The 21829-nt window shown below is 31.5% G+C and overlaps 1 protein-coding gene across 1 annotated transcript; it reads right to left on the reverse strand.

Annotated features, from left to right (window-relative positions):
- Positions 1-12939: 12939 nt before the first annotated feature.
- Positions 12940-17914, reverse strand: LOC11416996 (pentatricopeptide repeat-containing protein At2g38420, mitochondrial). Its single transcript, XM_024769579.2, has 2 exons — positions 16047-17914; positions 12940-15225 (listed from the first exon to the last, which is right to left on the reverse strand). Exon 1 carries the CDS (start codon positions 17807-17809, stop codon positions 16331-16333), a length of 1479 nt encoding a protein of 492 aa, XP_024625347.1. The 5' UTR covers positions 17810-17914; the 3' UTR covers positions 12940-15225; positions 16047-16330.
- Between the last annotated feature and the right edge of the window lie 3915 nt (positions 17915-21829).

Consider the following 21829-nt stretch of genomic DNA (forward strand, 5'->3'; position numbering starts at 1 on the left):
TATAACCACACCCTTTTTTTCCCTTGTTACTTATAGTACTTTTCTAGGAACCAAAAATGTTGCCAAAATTCAGACAGTAACATTTCTGATCATGACACACAATTGGGGCATGTTATGTGGCAAGCAGCCTTTTGAATGTATGGACATGAAGAACATATTGCTAACAACCTTCTGCAAAAGAAAGGCAAAGATACTCATAGTGTCAATTTCTCAATCAAAGCAAGATTATGGTTGTCTATTCAAAATCTTCCCATTTATTAACATTCTCATTCAAACTGGTTTATCAACATATAAGCAGATTTTATTGAAAAAAGAGTTCAAAACCACAATCTAGACCTCAACATCAAAATTTTTTAAATTTGGACCGTCTGCAGTTGAAAATACTATGCATTCATCTCATTGGTTGTTAGATCGATATTGGACAGTTTAAATTTCAATTTTTTAAAATTTAAACCATCCAATCTCGTTCCAGCGACTAGTAATCTGAATGTGTGGTATTTTTTACTTCATGCAATCTAAATTCATGATTTTTTTTCTTCTTTCAAGACAATTATTAAGGCCATATCAATGCAATGATAGTGATTAAATACCTTGAATATAATGTGACATAAAAGTAAAAAATAAAAATACTAAAGTTGGAGTTTGATGAAGAGATAAGGCTTATATGATATTTCTATATGGGTAAGATTCTTGTGATTTTCATGTAGATATTGCCACTTGATTAATCCTACAAAGCAAGGCATGCAGCAATTGGTCCAAATTGCATTAGACCAATAAATTTGGCAGTTATGGTGGTTAATGAATTAAGCTTTAACTTTATACTCCAAAATATATAATTCCTATTCACTCTCTTATGTATCACGTTGAGATATGAAAATGACAAGGTTTTTCATTTTGGCCACATCTGCATTTGATTTATGATAAACTAGTCATAGTCCTGAAAATGCAAGGAAAGTGGTGTGGCAAGGAGCTTTGTTCTTTCCACTTTCTTTTTTAACACATTTACAATATTAGAAAATTTCCAAATTTGAAGCATAAGATTTTTTATTTTTTGAGCTTAATAAACCATTGCACAAATTTCGCAATCATATTTCACCGTGATATAAAAGCTAGTTATACTAATTAGTTGTTCTTTGTATTGGATGTAAAAGTTTTATGTACCTCGGTGCTGGTTTTAAGGTAAGACTACTACTAAAGTTTTCGTTTTAAGCTTCTCAGTAAAAATAACATTTTACATTAAATTTTATAAATAAAAAGGTCTCATATAACATTTAGTCAATTTAGTTCTTCAAATTTGTCAAATAGCAATTTAGTTTTTAAGTTGAAAAATATTATTCAATTTAGTTTTTTTTAAATAAAAATAAAATTGTACCACATTTTTAAAGGTTCTATTTGATGCAGCAAAAGACTATTTAAGTCCTGTATGTTTTTATTGGTTTTTATGGATGCTTAATAAATAAATATTTTGTTGGAGCGACTAAATTGATTGATATACTTTAATCAAAAAGATTGATTTATGACACGTAAGTACAACTCAGATGATATTTGTATGAACATTGATATGTTGAGGTGTGAATTGGAACTCGTAAATCCTCACTTCTCTACATTTATTGTGTGAGATTCTCACCCACACTTTTTTTATCCATATGCCTTAAATAATCAAGACACACTCTTGCCCACGCACTCTCAGACCTAAGAACACATACGCGCGCACACTCACGCAAAATAGGGTACATAATTCCTAATTCGCACAAAACACTTAAAATCTTAAGGACAATCTTGTTCTTATCACTAATATATTTTGACCCAAAATCAATGACTAATTTTTTATTTCGTAAATTTTTAAAACTATAAATCTTACAATTTCAAAACTAAAATTTAGATCTGAGCCATGTACTATCATTTATGTCTCTATCTCTTTCATCAATTTGCTCTCTCATTTTCATCTCTTCATTTTTAATTTTCAATTTCTCTCTCCTCGCTCTAGAAACCATTGGGATAGCTTATTTTTCAAATAAAAAATAAATCAATTTCTCTCTATATACACACACAAAATACATGGTTTAATAATAATACTAATACTAATGTTATGTGTAGGTGCAGTTCAGGTGGTTTCAGCATAAATAATATTTCTTTGGTTATATGATGGAGGACAATATATAAAATACATCACTACCTTATTTTTGGTGTACCTTATATAGGGTTTATATGTAATTTCATTATGTACATATATTTAGTGATGGAAAATAAGTGGTGTGTGGTCCTATTAGTTGTGACTTGTGACAAGCTGTTTGGGTTAAAAACTCAATGACCCCACAATCAACTAAGCCTTTAATTTCTTTGCTCCCATACCTTTGTTCACCTTTAAAAACACCCTCATTTGCCTCTTTTGTTATAATGAGTAAACTAGAAGCATCTAAGAGTATCAAAATATTTCACCTCTTTCTTGAACCTTCCTTTGTTTTTGTTCTTCTCCTTTTTTTCTTGTCAAAGAAGTGAAGTGGCTTTGAGGGAAGAAAAAAAAAAGGTGCATATTGAACAAGATGGAGAAGCAGGGCACGTGCAATACTAACTCATGAACATACACACATGATGGAAGTGAATACAAAGAGAATCTACATTCTCTTATGTTTCATTTTTTTAATTGAGTTAGTTCTTCATGTGCCCCTCTTCCCCATCATGACAATAGCACCTACATTTGGATTGATCAAATTGTTTATGATCCACATAGAAGGTAAGTAGTTGTACTATCATTATCATTATTATTTTAATTTTGTTAGTTTTTTTTTTTTTTTTTTACATTAACATGATGATGAGAATATGAAATTTAGAAGAATATTTGAAATTAAGTATGAAATTGAAATAATTCATGTGGATAAACATTGAAACTTTAAGGATATTAAGTTAGTGGATTTAAATGTCGGTGTGTTTAGAAAATATATTAGGACGGATAAACATTGATTGAAATTTTTTATTGTGTCATAATCAAGAGAACAATGACATATCAATAGCAATGATTACATGGGTTATACTATGTGTTAATCAAAATTATATATGAAGGGTGTGGTTTTGAGAATGAGTCAATGTCTAACTCGTAGGTTTCTCTTTTTCCTAATCACTCACTCAATTCACTAAAGATTTTTCTTTGATGTGGAAAACTTCATATCCTATATAAAGAATATCATCATACAATTGAATAGTAAAAAATAGTGAACCCATTTTTGTGTTTCATCTTAATTACTTTTTAACAAAAGATGTCATTCTCAATGAAGCACTAATTCAAGTTAATTAATGACTTTTCCTAACCTTCAATTTCATACTATTGAAAATAACCAAAGTGGTATATGAGTCAGTGGAATTGGTTTATCTTCATAAGAAAAAAAAGGCTCATTTGTTGGGCGCACTTTGGAGAAGAATTACCAATATGGTGACATGTTTTTCTAGGGTTAACCACTTGCCATTATATATTACACCTTAAATTTTTTATCATTGGATAATTGCTGCTAAGAGGAAACTTTGAACAAGACAAATGAAGAGAATAAAATTTTGACATTTTACAATATTATGTTATTGGAAGTTGAAAGGTTGTTACAAAGTGATGTAAGTTTTTCATTCTCCATTTGTTATTGTGCTTGTTTCCACAATATAAGCTTCATTTTATTTTTTGTGTTGGGTTTGGACTCCTTTCCTATGCGGAGAAAGACCCAAATATTTTATTTCCGCTGCATATTATTTTGTTATTGTGTTTATGCATTGTTCTTCAATTTCTTGTTTTTCCGATTGTATTTATTGTATTATATATCTTTTATGGTTTTAAATTGTAGTCGGTGACTATAATTGTAATTGTGGTATTCTCATTTGAGATCAATCTCCACAACGGCATCATTTTCCGATCAATTTTATTGTATTATTTATCTTTTATGGTTTTAAATTGTAGTAACTATAATTGTAATTATGATATTGTTTCTCATTTGAGATTAATCTCCACAACGGCATCGCGACCGCAATGCAATCGGTGAAACAACCAAAATTTAAATCTTTCACATCATTCAAGTATGGTAATCCAATTTTTTATTATGTTCTTAGCATCCTATGTCTTAAGCCAATACATGTAGTCAAGTGGGGAACTTACCAAAATTGCATAAAACAACTTTAATTTCACTTTTGAAATTATGGTATGGTAATGATTCTTTCACAAGAAATTAGAATAAAACTTACTAAAGCACATTTATGAAACATTTTTAGTGACAATAATTGATGGTGATGTTCAAAAAAAAATTGAAAATAGTGCCAAAACATCACAAAGGTTACAAGAGACAGCACATGGAAAATGGTATGTAGAAGTACTCATATCATGCTTTGTGTTCGTACATTTGCTTAAAGGATCACTCTTTAATTAACCACACAAAGAAAAGTTTGAGACAAGTTTGGAAATATGTGGTGATATATGTATATGCTTTGACACCTATAGTTTCAATGAGACTGTCTATTTTGTTGGCATATATAGCATCTAAGAAAACATGGGTTAGTGGATACAGCTTATGATGATGGTGATAAGACTTATGAGTTTACCATTATTATTTTCACATTTCAATTTAATATGCCAATTTATGGTAAAATACATTAACTCACTAAAATTTTGGAACACAATATGGGACCATTTTTTATTTCCAATAAAACTCAAATCTTGTTTTATGAGTCCCTACTTCTATATTGATGTCACAAAACTGTCTAGTTATTTAGTGATTGACTCACATGCTTTTGTAGGAAACTTTATAAAAAATTTCAATCAATTTACTTTAAAAAAAATTACTTTCAACGGTGATGAAGAAAATTGGCTTCTCTCTATTACTTGCCTCACCCTAAACTGCAATTGCTTTGTAATAATTAAGTTCTTGAATTCTTATGTGTGGGCCTTATAATAAAGTTGTTTAATTTTTTTGCACCGACGAAAATTCTAGTTAATTTTTCTTATCAATATGAAAGGATGAATCTATAGAGTTTTCCACTAAAATAAGGGTATCCTTCAAAAAAACTAAAATAAGGGTATGTTTTGGCAAGACATATTTTTTAACTTATAGTTTATGTTTTATAAGTTTATTTCACTGGAAAATATATGTTTGATAACTCTCACTTTCTCGTGATCTTATAGCTTGTTTTTATTAACTTATAGCATTTTTTGATAAGTTAATTAAAGTACTTTATAATTTATCATTATTTATCACAATCTTACCATTGTAATGTTAATTAAAAAGAAAAATATTAATTTATTTATTTTTATGTAATTTCATATTTGTAAACCAATCCAACAGTTAATTTTATCAAACATTACAAAATCAATCAACTAACTTATTTATTATAAGCTAACTTTCAACTATCCATTGTAAACTAATTTATCAGTTATTCGTTGTTTCTGACCAAACACAGACTAATTACTTATTGTCAACAAACTAAAATAGGTACTTCTAGTTTTGAACACGAGAGAAAGAAGAAAAGAAAAAAAAAAAAAAAGCTTTTATTAAATATATTGGTGTTTATAGGTTAGTTAATTGTGATTTCTTTATAAAAAAAATTGGGAACATATGCTATTATATATATGAGTAGAAGTAATACTTAAATTATGTATGGTTTATTTTCCATTTAATTGTAAATTATGTATCACCTTGTTTGTAATTTATAGTGTTGGGTATTTCACAAGCTACATTGTGTATTGATATGCGTTTGTGTTTGATATATATAGGAAATATAACTCGTGGGAGAGTTATTTATACGTTAGAATGAGAATAGTAAATCTCAACCATAGTCATGATCGGAATTTTTCCTTATTTCTCTATCTCTAAAAACAATTAAAATAGTTCGCATATATTCATACTCACTTGTTTGTATATATCAATAATTAATTATACATAAATAGAAGGTAAATATACACAACAAGCTATGTCGTTAGACATTTTTGGATAGTAAAATGAATCCTTTGATTATAAGTTAATTTTTTGGAGTAAAATGAATCATCGTAAACCCAATATTTATGGACCTAAGAGTCATGATATTGTTGTGCATGATCTTTTGAACTCTATTGAGAATATCAACAATCTTTGGTGTTACGAAGCCAAAAGTGTCAAAAGTAAATGGTACTCCCTCCATTCCTTTTCTTTTGATGTTTTAGAACTTCAACTAAATTCCAAAACTTTTGATGTTTTAGTGAATTTATTATTGTTTTCTCAAGTTTACCCTTGTTGGAAAACACAATAAACTATTAAAGTAGTTGTGACCTTTGGTTTATCACATGTGAATTTAATGATAAATAAGGATATTTAAGTAAAAAACACACAAATGTTTATATACTTTAATTACTCCTTAAAACTTGTGTCAAGAATTAAAACATCAAAAGAAAATGAATGGAGGGAGTATAAAAGCATATAGATTGTCAGAACACGTTTTCTCATGTTTTACCACTTTATTTGACGCAATCTTTAGAGAACTAGTATTTTAACACAAGATTGAACTATATCTCAAATAGTTTCACCTTTTAATCATAACCATTACTGTGTTTCTTTAGTATATGTTACAGATCACATGACACAACCAAGTGAATTCTGCTGATTATAATAAAGTCTATGTAAATATATTTTGATTAGTTCTTATGTTTTGAACGTGATCTATTGAATTGAAAATCACATTTCTTTCAAGCTTGCAATGAATTCCACTTCCATATCTTATAAGGTTGATGTAGACTAGTCTTAGTTTATGTGGTCCATAAATAAAAAACCATAGTAGTTGAGGAAATTGCAGATGGTAGATATGTGATAACTTCAAATCTAATTCCAACTTGCAATAGTACACTTGCAGATGCAACGAAGAAGAGGAAAACGAGGATGAAAAAGAAAGATCAAAGTGATCTCAAGACCTTGCAGGATTGCCATAACCTCTGCAAACACATTGGAGGAAACACCACGAGATTCAACAATCGATTCACATGCAAGTTGCATTAATATAACCCGAAGGGAATCTCTTGCCAAGTGTTCAGGAGATATTTTGGAAACAACTTAGGGTTTGATTTCAAATTAGGAGCCAAATGAGTTTCTTTTCTTTTTTCAAATAAGAATATATATATATATATATATATATATTGGCAAAAAGTAAATGATATTCATTCATTTAAGTTGATAGAGTATACTTTGATACAATATAAATTCAAAGTCGGTAAAAACAAAAATGATGAATATGCAAACAAACTCACAATATTCATGTTATTAAAATAAAACAGCTGAATATCTATGCCTACAAATAGACTATATTAAAGTTTCCAAGATTCGAATCTGCAATGTTTATTAGGCCAAAGTCAATTGTATATGCACTCAATGTAGTGGATCTGTTGATTTTGTTGTTCTAGTTCGTTCTTGGTTAAGAATAAGAGAAAATATAGATAGACCACTCTTTTGTGTACACCCCTCAATACACCCCCCACGTGGCTTTTATTAAAACAAAAAATTCTGTCTTTCTCTTTCTCAGAGGCTCACTTCAGCGCTCTCTCTCAAAGTGCTTCTCTCTTTCTTCTCCCATAACACAACTCTTTCATCCCTCTCTTCGTCAACAACCGCCGCAATTCATCACTCTCGATCTCCTCCGACGGCCGCATCTACTTCCGACCACAGTCACCATCGGCTCACACTCATTGACCCATCAACAACCGCCATTCATGATACATCTTCTTCCTGTAATCGTCACCGGCGCCACCGCTTCTCCGTCGTTGGCCGCTGCACTTCTCCGCCGCCAACAATTTTTGAATAAAGTCAGATCTGAAATTTTGTTCAACAACAAAAAGAAACGAAGATAAAAAAAAAACCTTAAGTGATTTCCAGATACAGCAATAGAAGCTTGAATCATTGCAAAAACTCAAAAAATAATCGATTCAATAATGTTATAACATTTCAATTTTTATTCTTCTTGTTATTAAAATTTTATCAATGAAAGTAACACTGCTATTTGATGCTTATTTTGTCACTTTTGTTTTTGTTAATTTTTTCCAGTGTTAGACAGTTTCTGTGGTGGTTGGTTTGAATCAGTAAGATTGTGGAAAAAATATTTGTTTTTGATACTTAGTAGCAGTGATTTGTGAAATTGAAATTTGAGATGAACAAGACATAATTTGTGGGAAGAAACAAGGAACTTGAATAAAATTGAACAAATTTATTTATGATGATCATTTTAGAGTTAATGGATAGAAGAAACAAGGATTTGCTGATGAAATTAATGCATATATGAAAATATGAAGAAGATGGGGACGATGCACATTGTTTCCAGAAAACTGAGAAAGAGAAAGTGAGGGTGAGAAAGTTGCAGGTTTTTTTGGACGAAATTACCCCTTATATTATATGAATGGACAAAATTGCCCATGACACATAGGGGGTGTAGAATGGTGTTTGACACATGGGGATGTTTATGTATAATCACTCAAAGAATAAAGGTCTTTGTATTCCCTTTTTTCACTAATGTATGTAGCAATTTTGTCATTGTGTGTGCAGGGCTGTTTCTGAGATTTTTGTCGTATATGACGAGTCTATAATTTGGGTCTTAACTAATAAATATATATAAACATCAAATTTTATATAAAAAATTGTAATTTTTTTAGGGCCTAATTTAACCCTAAAATAAAAATTTAGGGCCCAAATTTCATACTTATTTTTTGGGGCCTAGGACGGTCGCCCTCTTCACCCTACCTCATATATGACCCTGTGTGTAAAATCATGTGTTAAAGTATAATTTATTTCCTAGTTATATGAACACTTATTGTGTTGAGACTTGTATTCTAACATGTGATTTCCCACTTATCCAAACTTAGGAGTGTTATTCAAGCCGGTAGACTATTTGAACAAATACATATATGTTTATTATAGTTCCAGAAATATGTAACTCATAAATATACTTAATGATAAATTAAGAAGAAAAAAATAACATGATAGAGGTCAATAGACCATTATGCTTTCCATATCGAGGTTGAAGACTTCAGATCTCTCCTGTGAAGCCTGGATACGAGAAACGATACGGATACGATACTGCACTGATACGTCGATACGGGAAAATTTTAAAAATCAAGATACGATACGGCTGGGATACATTAATAAAAAAAATTATATAACTAAATGTATAATATAATTATAACCTTTTTTTTAATATGCAAATATATTAACAAACACAATAAATTAGATTCGTAGCACATTAACATAAATATAAATAATATTGACGATTAAGAGAGTGGTGATTAGTCAATTACATACGCAAAATATACCAAAAAGAGCACCATTAGTGTTATACATCAATGCTATACTATATCCAAACGGAACATTGTTAGTGCTATACTATATCGATCCAAAAAAGAAGCATTATATCCAAAGTTGAAAGAAGGCGACCATTTTGGAAGAAAAAGTTGAAACCCTAATTTTTAGAAAGGGGAAGATGAAATTGTTTCTGTGGTGTGGTGTGGGTCGTACTGGCACCAAAGAAAGATAAAGGAAATGTATATATATTATAGTAATATAATGTTTTTATTCTTATTTTTCACAAAAAAAAAAAACACAGAAATCAAAATAATATAAATAAAAAAAACACAAGTATCTGTGCGTATCAGGATGTATTGGAAAGTATCAGAAAATTATTTTCTTAAAAAATAAAATTTAATATTTGGATACTCTCCCGATACGTATCGAGAAGTATCGGGCAGATATCGGTGCAGGATACGCAAGGGATACGATACGTCATCAATTTTAAAGTATCGGGGCTTCACAGGGTCTCTCCTTTGTTGTTGATATTTTGAAGGGGAGGTCTCTACTTTAATAACTATGGATTTGGATTCTCTTTCTTTCTCTTTCATGTTATTCGTGTTGCACGGATCTCAAGCATTCATCTATCTCTCTCTCTCTCTCTATATATATATATATATGTGTGTGTGATAGGATCAAATGACATCATGGTGTCAAATTAAATTTGACACTAAATCATAACCATTAATTCAACTTTAATCCAACGTCTCTCGTCAATTCATTAAATGCTCACATGCTTGATCAAATGATCTAAATTTTAATTTTAGAAATAATTTATTCTTTCTTTTTTTGATTAATTATTTACCAAAAATTCTCTAATGGTATTATTATGGTATGGTTTCTTTACACTATTCACTGTCATTTTTTTAAGGGCTTATCATCTTATTTCTTTATTCCTATTAACCTTTTCTATTTTGACTTTTCTTAGAAGAACCCAAAGAAAATTGATTTATAAAGAGCACCAGAACAATTGCACCAAAAAATAAAAATAAAACTTATGCTACTAAACGAAAGCAAAACACAAATGCTAGAACATCTGATATAAGAATATTAGCAGCATGCATGAACTTTAGAATACTACCATATCAACAAATGAAAGAGTAGCCAATACAAAGAGGATACAAAGATGATTGAACAAAGATTAATAAATAGAATCTCTAAAAAAATTATAGGGAGAAATCAAATGGTAAATATTTATTAAAAAGGAAAGAATAAATTATTTCTAAAATTAAAATTTGAGCATTTAATGAATTGATGAGAGACGTCAGATTAAAGTTGGATTAATGGTTATGATTTGATGTCAAATTTGATTTGACACCATGATGTCATTTGATCATATCCGTGTATATATATATAGGTGGCATATATATCACATGAGAATAACTATTTTATGTGAGAATGATTAGAATGTTTTTCAGTCTTTGGATTAAAATAAATGGCTGAGATTAAAAACTTTATTTTAGATGGCACATGCGGCTCTCCACATCTCATCCAAACCATTCACCTTCTTCAATCCATCTTCTTCTCCTTCTGCAGCAATATATATATATTTTTTTTCCAAATCTCATTTTCTTTTTAAATATTATTTAGAAAGAAAAAAATTAATTGCCTCTTTGTTTCTCTCTTTCTTGGTAACCCTTCTTCTCACGCTTTTTAAATATTATTTTCTTTCACTTTTTTTTTTATAATTAAACTACTACCATTAATTAAAGCTCTAGTTTATATATATGTCACCCTTATTAAACCTCTCGGTTTAAGACAAGACGAACATATTAGGATCAGAGAGAGAGAGAGTATTTGCAGATAAGAGTGTGAAAATGAAATTAAAGACTCTGTACTATTTTACCTAAAATAACAGTTTTAGAAACAAAAAGATGATCCAATCTCGTTAACTTTGGAGATCTTTAACCAAATATAAAAGTGTGTTTGGATAGGCAATTTAGAATTCCATGAGACGTGTTGTTTGAGTCAATTGATGTATTTTCATTTGCAAATTTTGTTGTTTGGAAACGAAAAAAATATTGTGTGGAATGGGTGTCCTTGACCTCTACATACAACTATATAGTATAGATATAACAATATTGTATTCTCTACGTTGAATTTGAACTCAAAACTTTTGGTTGCAAAAATTTTTGTGTACTTCCTCGCCATCTCATCCAAATGTTCTTGGGTGTATGAAAAAAGTAATTGAATTCACTTCATTTATCAAGTTTATTTCTTCATAGTTTCATCTATTATTTAAAGTAAATATTTAAATAGAATAATTAATTTTTCTTTTCTTAAAATTTATTTTTTAGATTATACATTTAACACAAAGAAAAGTTAAATTAAAATTTTAATAATTTTGTATATAAAAAATTACATCAAGATTGTATAAAAATGAATATTGCATTTTTTTCATAATAAAAAATGTAACTTGTAAGAAAAAAATTACACATAAGATTTGTAGTAAAACCAAAATTTATACTCAAACGACACTTACAAAGAAACAGAGTGCGCAATATAACAATTGTAAGTATATACAAACATAAAACACGCGTATATTATTTTTCCCTGCTTTTGACTGTAATATAATAAAATAAAATATAACAAATGTATCGATCGATAAATATTATTCTACTCTTTCTCTTTCAAAAAAATATATTATTCTACTCTTTCTTATTTTTAATGAATGTATATACACAAATATAATCTATAGATAATTTTTTTTTTGAAGGATAATCTACAGACATCTATTAAGTGTTATAATTCCCAAAATAAAAGTTACAAAAGTTATACTTTCAATATAAAATTTATTTTTAATTTCTATTTTAAGCTCCTTAACTTGTGCTTTAAACGCACAAGTTAGCATGACCCAAACAAATATTGCTTTATAGTCCAACTCAAATTGTCATCCTCCAAATGTCAACTACACAAATAAAATCAGGCTTAAATATGCAAACCGTCCCTGTAATTTGAGCGCATTTTGATTTTCGTCCCTATAAAAAAAAAAATTAATTACATCCCTGTAAAAAAAAAAATTGTTTTAAAAATGTCCCTGGCCCCACTTCATTGGTGATTTGGCAAGGTTTTGGGCCATGTGGCATAAGTTGCACAGTCAACAACTGCCACGTGGCCCAAAACCTTGTCAAATCACCAATGAAGTGGGGCCAGGGACATTTTCAATTTTTTTTTTACAGGGATGTAATTAATTATAGGGACGAAAATCAAAATGCAATCAAATTAAAGGGACGGTTTGCATATTTAAACCATAAAATCACTAAGTTAGAAAAAACAACATTTTTTAGAGCAAAAAGATGTGTCAAGAGAAATCACTAACTCGCTAACTCAGAGGACCAACATTTTTTAGAGCAAAAGATGTGTCAAGAGAAATCAAAGTATGCATAATAAAGATGTATCAAATCAAATAAAACAGTATCAATCTTAAAATGCAAATGACAGAAATTAAACACATGTATACTAACAAGAGCAGTAATGCAATACAGTCATATACATATTAGATAATCAAATTATCAATCACATAACAGGTCCATTGTAAACTTGAACACAAAAAACAACAAAGAAATTCATAGATTAATAACACAGGAAATTTAAGTTCTTCCCTGCCTCTATCAAAGAATAGTCAAAATGAATTTACTTTGGCCATGACAATCAACAATACACACACAATGTAAATACATACATAATAGAAACAAACAAGCTTCAATGCATTGTTTAAATCCTATTCAAACCACTAAGCAAGCAAGGATCATGATTTTGAGCCCAACAAATTCATACACAAACAGTAGTTACCAATTGACATTACATAGATATCGACGTACATTAGAGCAAATCTGCAAGCTATCAATTCTCAACAAAGTTATTGAAGCTGCAATCTCGAACAATATTATAGAGCTGCAGTTAACGTGTTATCTGATGCAAAATAGAACATTCTTCATTGAATCTTTGCATGGTATAAGAACAACTTAAATTACAACAATCACTCTGTCTAGGTTTCTTTACCAACTATGGAAGAATCTTGAGAGTCATTGCATACTATATCAGGTAGTATGACATGGATTCTCCCTCTAAGTAAATGTAAATCCTTTCATAAAACACTTGCATACTGATTTTTTTTTGCTGGCTAAATTACACACTTGGTCCTTTGACTTATTTTGTGGTTTCACTTTGGTCCCATTATTATTTTTTGTTCCGTTTAACTTCACTTTGGTCCCTTAACTTCACTTTTGTTAGTCATATTAGTCATTTCAATTAGTTTTCAACCCCAAACGTTGGATTTGAGAAGCACACCAGATTTTACAGTATACTCACAACATCTGATAATTTCCATGTTCTTTCTCTCTTTCATTTCGTCTCCAACGTTTGAGGTTGAAAACTAATCGAAAGGACTAATATGACTAACAAAAGTAAAGTTAAGGGAACAAAACGGAACAAAAGATAATTATGGGACCAAAGTGAAACCATAAAATAAGTTAAGGGACTAAATATGTAATTTAACATTTTTTGTTCCATATTTATTCTCTCTTGGTTACTGCAATACAATTAATTATCTATAGAGCTATATTTCTATATATTCCCTCACTTACCTGTTTATTCACCATATACTCCTTTAATTGGCTGCTAGTAACGGCTTCGAGTCCTAATCCAGTAAACCTCCACTACCATCCCTATTCCTCTGAACATAGACCTAGCTTGCTAACACGATGCTTTTTCCCAACTTTGTATCAAGCCTCTTACTACTTTCTTACTTCTCATAGGGAAATGATAAGAACGAAATGCTATTATAAATTTGACTCCTCCATGCATGAACTTTAAACATCTCCCCTCAAAAACATTTCAATTTTTTGCACATAAAGTTTCAACTGAATGGAAATGCTTTACAGAACTTAAAAGCAAAGGTATTGTAAATAAACTCGATGGCGAATGTTTGTGCACAATGTCGAAACCATTTGAAACTATAAGCATTACGCTATTAATTCTATATGGATACAATGTAATATAATAGGAAAAACCATGCAGTCTACTCTATAACAACAGATTCTTAAATGATATATATGTGCAAGAGAAAACACCCAAACAACAACTACGATGTTACTGCAATTAGCATTAGGGTCAAACACACAAATTATCAAGGGCAACCATACATACTCGAGGCATAGTTCATGACGCAGAGAACGTCTCCTGTGGCTTATTTGAGTAGGTAGCACAAAGTTGAAGCAAGTAATCAAAGCCAAGAGAACAAGAGAAGCGCCGCGAGGAGAGAGAAGCACCGTGAAGCTAGAGTAAATAGCCTGACAGTGACAAAAATGTGACCTAAATCATATGATAATATTCAGATAAGCATATCCAAGGGACAAAGTCATGATCAGTAGCACTTAGCCAAACACCATAAACATGATCTTACACTTAACTTCATCGGACGGGAGTATGAACCGTCTCCTAGCATACTCTTGAATCTGTTTGATTCCTCATTTCTCCATCAATCCCCAAACCCAGTTTGTCTTCCAGTGCTACTTGCATATTTTCAACAACTGGACCAATATCATGATTCATGATCACTCTCACTGTTCCACTAGGAATCCCTTTTGCATCTTCTCCTCTCATATCAGTCCTACCCTCATCTCTGATTTTTTTTCTTTCTAATAGCCCTTTTGTTTCTTTTTTCATCTCTCCTGCCGCTATATCACCACCCTCTTTCATCTCATCTCCACATTCCTGTAAAACAACAACCACTCCATTGTCTTGTCTTTCTCTGCTTCAAGTAGCAGGGGACCCTGTCCCTGAGGAGTAGGCCTAGGCTTAGGCAGCAACTTACTCGTTAAATCATGAGTGTATGAACGGAAAACCAAGAAGAAAGCATAAGACAGAGAAACTGCAAGGCCATTAGCAGAAGCAACTACAAAACCTGAAAGAACAAGAGGGGCAGAAGTTGCTTCAAAACCAACCACTAATTTCTTCTTATATTGTTTACCTCATTTCAAAACAAGCATTTTGTGTGTCATAGACAAGAAAAACAAGGTACCAAAATCATAAAATATCTTAGACATTAACTAACCAACACATGAATTTAGAAGCTCATAATATCATGATAATCATCTCATTTTTCCCAATATGCAGAATTTTACAAGTACAAGAAACACATTTATCTTAACAATTACAAGCATTAAGTACTTACATATCTGCTAAAAACTGTTTCGATTGTGCTCTTAATTCAACCAAAGTAGCCTCAAGTGATTGCTCTATGAGTATATATGTTTCAATTTGATTTAAATGGTGTTTCCTACACTATTGAAATTGTAGTTTCTTTGGTAACAAGCAAACAGTAGCTCTGGCAATGACAAATGACACTACTGGTTTAGTTAACGATAAAGGGTTACACTATTAGTGAAGTAGCAACTGCAGCTACAGTGAATTCATATTCATGATTCACACAGAAGTAATGAACATCAATCAAAGTGAATTCATTCATGTTCCACACTAAATACTCAAACAATCCAAAAATTCGAAAAACGGAAATCCAATACGATAAGTTTGTAACCGTGTCTCTGTTCCTTCAAATCAAACATGCTGAGGTTCAATTTCAATTGAACATTATGAAATCAATTCAAACAGTAAAACAAGTAAAAACAAAGCTGAATCACAGTAAAATAGTCAAAGAAGTAAAATTAAAGAATAAAACAGGAATCATTCGTAAAATCAGAGTGAAGGTAAAAAAATGAAGCATACACATGAATGACGAAGGAGAGTGTGTTACTGGAGAGAGAAGCTCAAGAAAGCTCAAGAGACAGAGAGAGAATATTTTATCCAAACAAGGTATTTAGATGCAAGTCATTTCAATTACTTCAAAAAATCACATTCCCTCATCCAAACACTCTAAAGAATGAGAGCCAATACACTTCAAAATCAGGTCTCTCATTTTATCACTAAGATTATGCTCCGCGCATATCGCATTTGCATATGTGGCGCACAGGTCAAGCTCAGATGGGCCTGGCCCAGTTGATAACAGATTATTATGGGCTCAACAATCCAGCAAATGTGGTTTCTGAATAGGTAACCTTAGATTCTGAGTTAAGAAGCAGTGCTTCCCAAACCTTGGCTCCTGGATCAAAACTTTTTGCCACAATTTTATTCATCAACACAAGTGCATCACTAATCAAACCCTTTTGGCACATTTGATGTACGATACTATCAAATGTTGAAGATCTAGGATAAAAACACTTCTCCAACATTTCCTCCAACAAAACACACGCTTCACCAATTTCACCTTTACCAACCAAACCATCAAGCATGATCCTATATGTATGCAAGTTTAGCTCAACACCCTTCAACCTCATCTCCTTCATTACCCTCTTTGCCTTACCTAAATCCCCACTCATACACAATGCTCCTAATAACGTATTGTAAGTAACCACATTTGGCTTGCATCCTAATTTTTCCATTGAAACAACAATCTTAAGTGCCTCATCAAAATTATTCTGCTTACACAAACCATTTATATACACATTGTAAGTATAAACATCAGGAACGAGTCCTAATACAAGTATTTCATCAAACAATTCATCTAACTTCACATAATCACCTTCTTTAACAATTCCACTCAAAACAATAGTATAACAAACAATATCAGGCTTAATTCCATCTTCCTTAAGCTGATTCAGAATTTCCAAAGCATCCATACCCTTCCCTTCCTTCACCAAAAACCTAATCATATTGGTACAATCCATTACACCCGGACAAAATCCTAGTTTCCTCATATTTCCCCAAACAACCAAAGCCTCGACGCTAGTCAAATCATTTTGCTCACACAACGACGATATTATCAAAGAACATATCTTATCATCCAAACAATAACCATCTTCTACCATACAATTCATCATCTTAATAGCATAATCAACTCTCTTAATCCTACACAACGCCTTAATCAAAACCCAAAAACTCGATTCCTCAAGACGAATCTTCATATCCCGACTCTTCAACAAAATATCCGGAACCATCCTCAAACACTCTCTCTTCCCACAAAGCAAGGAAAGCAACAAATTCAAACTACAAACAGTTGGTGTGCATCTAAACCTCGGAATTCTAAAAAACAAATCAACAGCATCTTGAACCCTATCATTAAAACCATAGAATCTAATCAAATACATAAAAATAAACTCAGGTGTTTCAAATTTCTCATTGTGTTCAAGATGGTTTAAAATATGAGGAATTTCATGTAAATGTGAAGTGTTGATGTTGGTTATGGTTTTGATGAGAAAAAAGTAAGCTTTTGGAGATGGGTCAGTGTGATAAGCTTTGAAAGAGTGAATGAGAGTTGAAAGAAGAAAAGGGTCGTTGTTGTTTTGTGTTTGTGTTTTTGCGTTTATGAGAATTTGTATGGCTTGTTGTTCACCAAAATTGTGATGCCATGATGTTTTGTAAGGTGAGTGTGGCCATTTTCTGAATTTTCTGAGGTATTTGTTTGCGGTTTTGGATAATGGGTTTCTCACCATTTTTGGATTTGTTAAGGAACGGAGAAACAAGAGACAGTGATGTTCAGGTGAATCTTTGTCTCTGTAATTTGAGTTAGACTGACGAATATTGGATGAAGGGTTTACCCTTTGATTGTATGGTACAAGACTATATACTTATAAATATTAGACAAATTTTGTATGGTACTACTCAATCATATTATTATTAATAATTTGTAAATTGTGCACCACCTATGCGTAGCAGATCTAAGCAGAGGTGGATCTAAACATTCGGTATATATGTGGCTAAAATTTCAAATAAAAAATATTGCAGGCAGAGTGACGGAAGCTAAGAATTTTATTGAGTCTGGGCAAAATTTTGATCTCAAATTCACATGCGACATAATATATAAATAGTAGTCATAAATCAAAATAAAATAGGCTCGTCATTTTGTCGATAAAAGTACAATTTAAAATAAGAGAGCTGAAACATAACTTGTCAATAGTGTGCTAAATAAAATTAGGAGGTAAATGTCTTTCCGAGGATGAAGTGATTGTTACCATAAATTAAATGAGCAATGGAGTATATATATATATATATATAGGATGACTCAAATGAGAGGACCATTTATAATGAGAGATGAGAGGGTGAAATAATGGCCCTTGGATTAAATCAAATGGTTGTAATTTAATTCTCACTTTAAAACTCACGTGACCCACTTTTCTAAACTTAACAAACATAACACGCGCTTCTTTTTCCACACAGTCTACTGAAACGTTCCCACTTCCTCTTCTTCACTCTGTTACTAACAACCAATTTTTCTCTCTTCTCACTGAAATTCCTTTTTCTCCTTTCAATGGACAAAAACTCAAGATTGAATTTGCAGGAAAACTCTTTGCTTGGAGCCAATCAGTTATTGGTAATTTCACAAATTCTATTATTCAAATTGTAATTTATATTATTCATGCATATACGTTCCTGTATGTTTGTTACAAAGTGATTTATTCATAAATGGTGTTGTTAGATTACTAGGTGCTGTTAGATTACTCATACCTTTTATGTGAATATACACACACGTTCCTATCATTTTGTTTGAAATGGAGTATTCATAAACGTGGCTGTCATACAAAATTTTTATGTCATTTTGCTTGAAATTGGACAAAAATTGGAGTATTCATAAACGTTATATATGTTTTACTTTATAGGAAAATGATTCCATGCCGAACTGTGACGACAAATTGAAGCCGAAGGTTGGACAAATATTTGATACGTTAGCAGAAGGTAAACTGTTTTACCAGAATTATGCACATAACGTCGGGTTTAGTGTGCGTTCATCATCGGAAACTACAGATAAAAATGGTGTGAAACGTTGGAAATACTTTGTTTGCTCGAAAGAATGTTATTTACCAGATAAGAAAAAAGATGAAGTGCTTGATGCAGTTGCTGTCAAATCTAGAAGAAGGAGTCTTACAAGAGAAGGATGCAATGCAAATGCCGTTTTCAAATGGGTTGAAGGAGGTAAGTATGAGCTTGCTCGATTTAATGAAAGTCATACACATGCACTTGCTTCACCCTCGAAGAGGCCATTTCTAAGATCAGCAAGTAAGGTGAATCCAATGCACAAGAGCTTATTACATGCATATGGTAGAGCAAATATTGGGCCTTCAAAATCATTCCACTTAATGAAAGAACAATTTGGGGGATATGAAAATGTTGGATGCACGCAAAAGGATCTTCAAAATTATAAAAGAGATTTACAGACTTTGCTCAAAGATTCTGATGCAAATGTTTTTATTGATAACTTTAGAAGGAAGCAAGAACTTAATCCATCATTTTTTTATGCATACGAGGTAGATGAAGAAGGCCGACTAAGGTATGTTTTTTGGGCAAATGATATTTGTAGGAAAAATTATTCATTATTCGGGGATGTGGTTTCATTCGATACTACATATCGAACAAATAAAAAATTGATTCATTCACATGGTTGTTTGAAAAGTTTTTGGAAGCGATGGGAGGACGTTAGCCAACTCTTATAATAACTGATCAAGATCCTACAATGAAAGTGGCTGTAAAGCAGACTTTTCCTACTTGTTTTCATAGATTGTGCATGTGGCATATAATGAAAAAAGTTTCCGAAAAAATAGGTGCTTCCTTGAATGATGATGAAGAGTTCAACCAATCTTTCAAATCATGTGTTTGGGGATCAGAGACACCAGATGAGTTTGAAGAAACATGGGACAATATCATTTTCGACTTTGAGTTAGAAGAGAATGAGTGGCTGTCATATATGTTTGAAATTCGAAGCATGTGGATTCCAGCATACTTTAAAGACGTTTTGTTGGCTGGGATAATGAGAACAACATCAAGATCAGAAAGTGAGAATTCGTTTTATGGAAATTTCTTGAATCCTAATGTCAACTTGGTTGAATTTTGAATGAGGTTTGATTCAGCAATCGAAGCACAACGACATAAGGAGTTACTTGCCGATAACAGTTCAATTCATTCCATACCAAAACTAATGTTGGATCGTGACATAGAGCGGCATGCAAGAGATGTGTATACTCGCGAGAACTTTTATATATTTCAGAAGGAAATATGAATGGCTTGTGTTGATTGTGGAATTGAAAATAAGAAAGAGGAAGATGGAATGGAAATATTTCTGGTGCATGATAATAGTAAGGTCAATCGTAATCTTCGAGAAGTAGTGTACAATTTGTCTGATCATAATGCAAACTGCTTCTGCAAAATGTTCCAGGCTGAAGGATTACCTTGTAGACACATACTTTGTGTTGTAAAGGGAAATTTTTTGAATGAAATACCAAGTAAGTACATATTGAATAGGTGGACTAAGTTTGCAAATAAAAAACCTGTGTTTGACAAAGGTGATATTGTCTATGAAAAGGCTGGGCAAGGTGGACTCGTTTCAAATGTCTGGGATAAGTTATTTAGGTGTGTGGAGAAGGCTGGGCAAGATAAAGAAAAGCTGCTTATTGTGTTAAATGGGGCTGTTATAATGGAAAAAGAGTTGGATGAGTTTGAAGGGAGTTCTAAGCAAACCAAGACAAATGATTTGGAAACTTACATCAGAACAAATATTTCTGAGAAAGTAGAAATTCTTCCACCACAGTTTGCAAAGACTAAAGGCAGTGGTAAAAGAATCAAAAGTGGCAAAGAGAAGGTTGTCGAACAACAACAAAAAAGAACGAGACTTTGCAAGGCATGTGGTGAATATGCGCATCATGACAGCCGCAATTGTCCTAACAAATAATCTCCATAGTTTTGGTAAGAACTAGTTTATTTATTTTGATATTATTATGTTCATGTCTGTGAGTTAAAATCAAATCTTAGTTTATTTTCTTGGTTTTTAGGTTTTGAAGAATTCCATAGATGGAAGATTGAGAGAGTTAGACAATATGAATGACATAGAAGAGACACTACAAAGATGAAGAGACTTTGACAAGATGAATGGCATAGAAGGAAGATGGAAACTATTTATGTGTTCATGTTTCTTTTTGAAGAACCTGTGTTTATGTTTCTATTATCTGGGTTTTTATTTGTTGAAGAACCTTAGTTTCTATTTTTTGAAGAACCTTTGTTTTGAGCGAAAGCCATTGGGTCTTTTTTATCTGATGTATGAATGAATTAAGTTATTTGGCTACCAAATATCACTCCTATTATTATGCTTGATTTCAGTTACCAAATATCACTCCTATTATTATGCTTGATTTCCTTATTATAAGCAATAAAAGACGTGTTCCTTGATTTGGAATAAAAAAAAAAATCATACGTATCTTGTATGCAGCTTACAACAAAATACCTATTTTTTTGCCAAAATTAACTAGAAGACATTATATTTGCAAAGTAGTAACAAAGTAGGTATGCTGTCATGTACATAATAACTTCAAGTCATCATGGTAACAAACCAATGTCAAACCAATGTATATATAACTTGCCAATATCAAATGCTGTCACAATACAAAATACAATCTCAATGACTACAAAATTTTGGACTGCAGAATTTCACCTCATTTGATATAAAATAAGAATTTGATTACATTACA

This window comes from Medicago truncatula, chromosome 7 (genome assembly GCF_003473485.1).
Source record: "Medicago truncatula cultivar Jemalong A17 chromosome 7, MtrunA17r5.0-ANR, whole genome shotgun sequence".
In the NCBI taxonomy this organism is placed as follows: domain Eukaryota; kingdom Viridiplantae; phylum Streptophyta; class Magnoliopsida; order Fabales; family Fabaceae; genus Medicago; species Medicago truncatula.

Coding starts and splice junctions, on each gene's coding strand:
- LOC11416996 (XM_024769579.2), bottom strand. CDS start 17,809: ATGGTGAGAAACCCATTATCCAAAACCGCAAACAAATACCTCAGAAAA.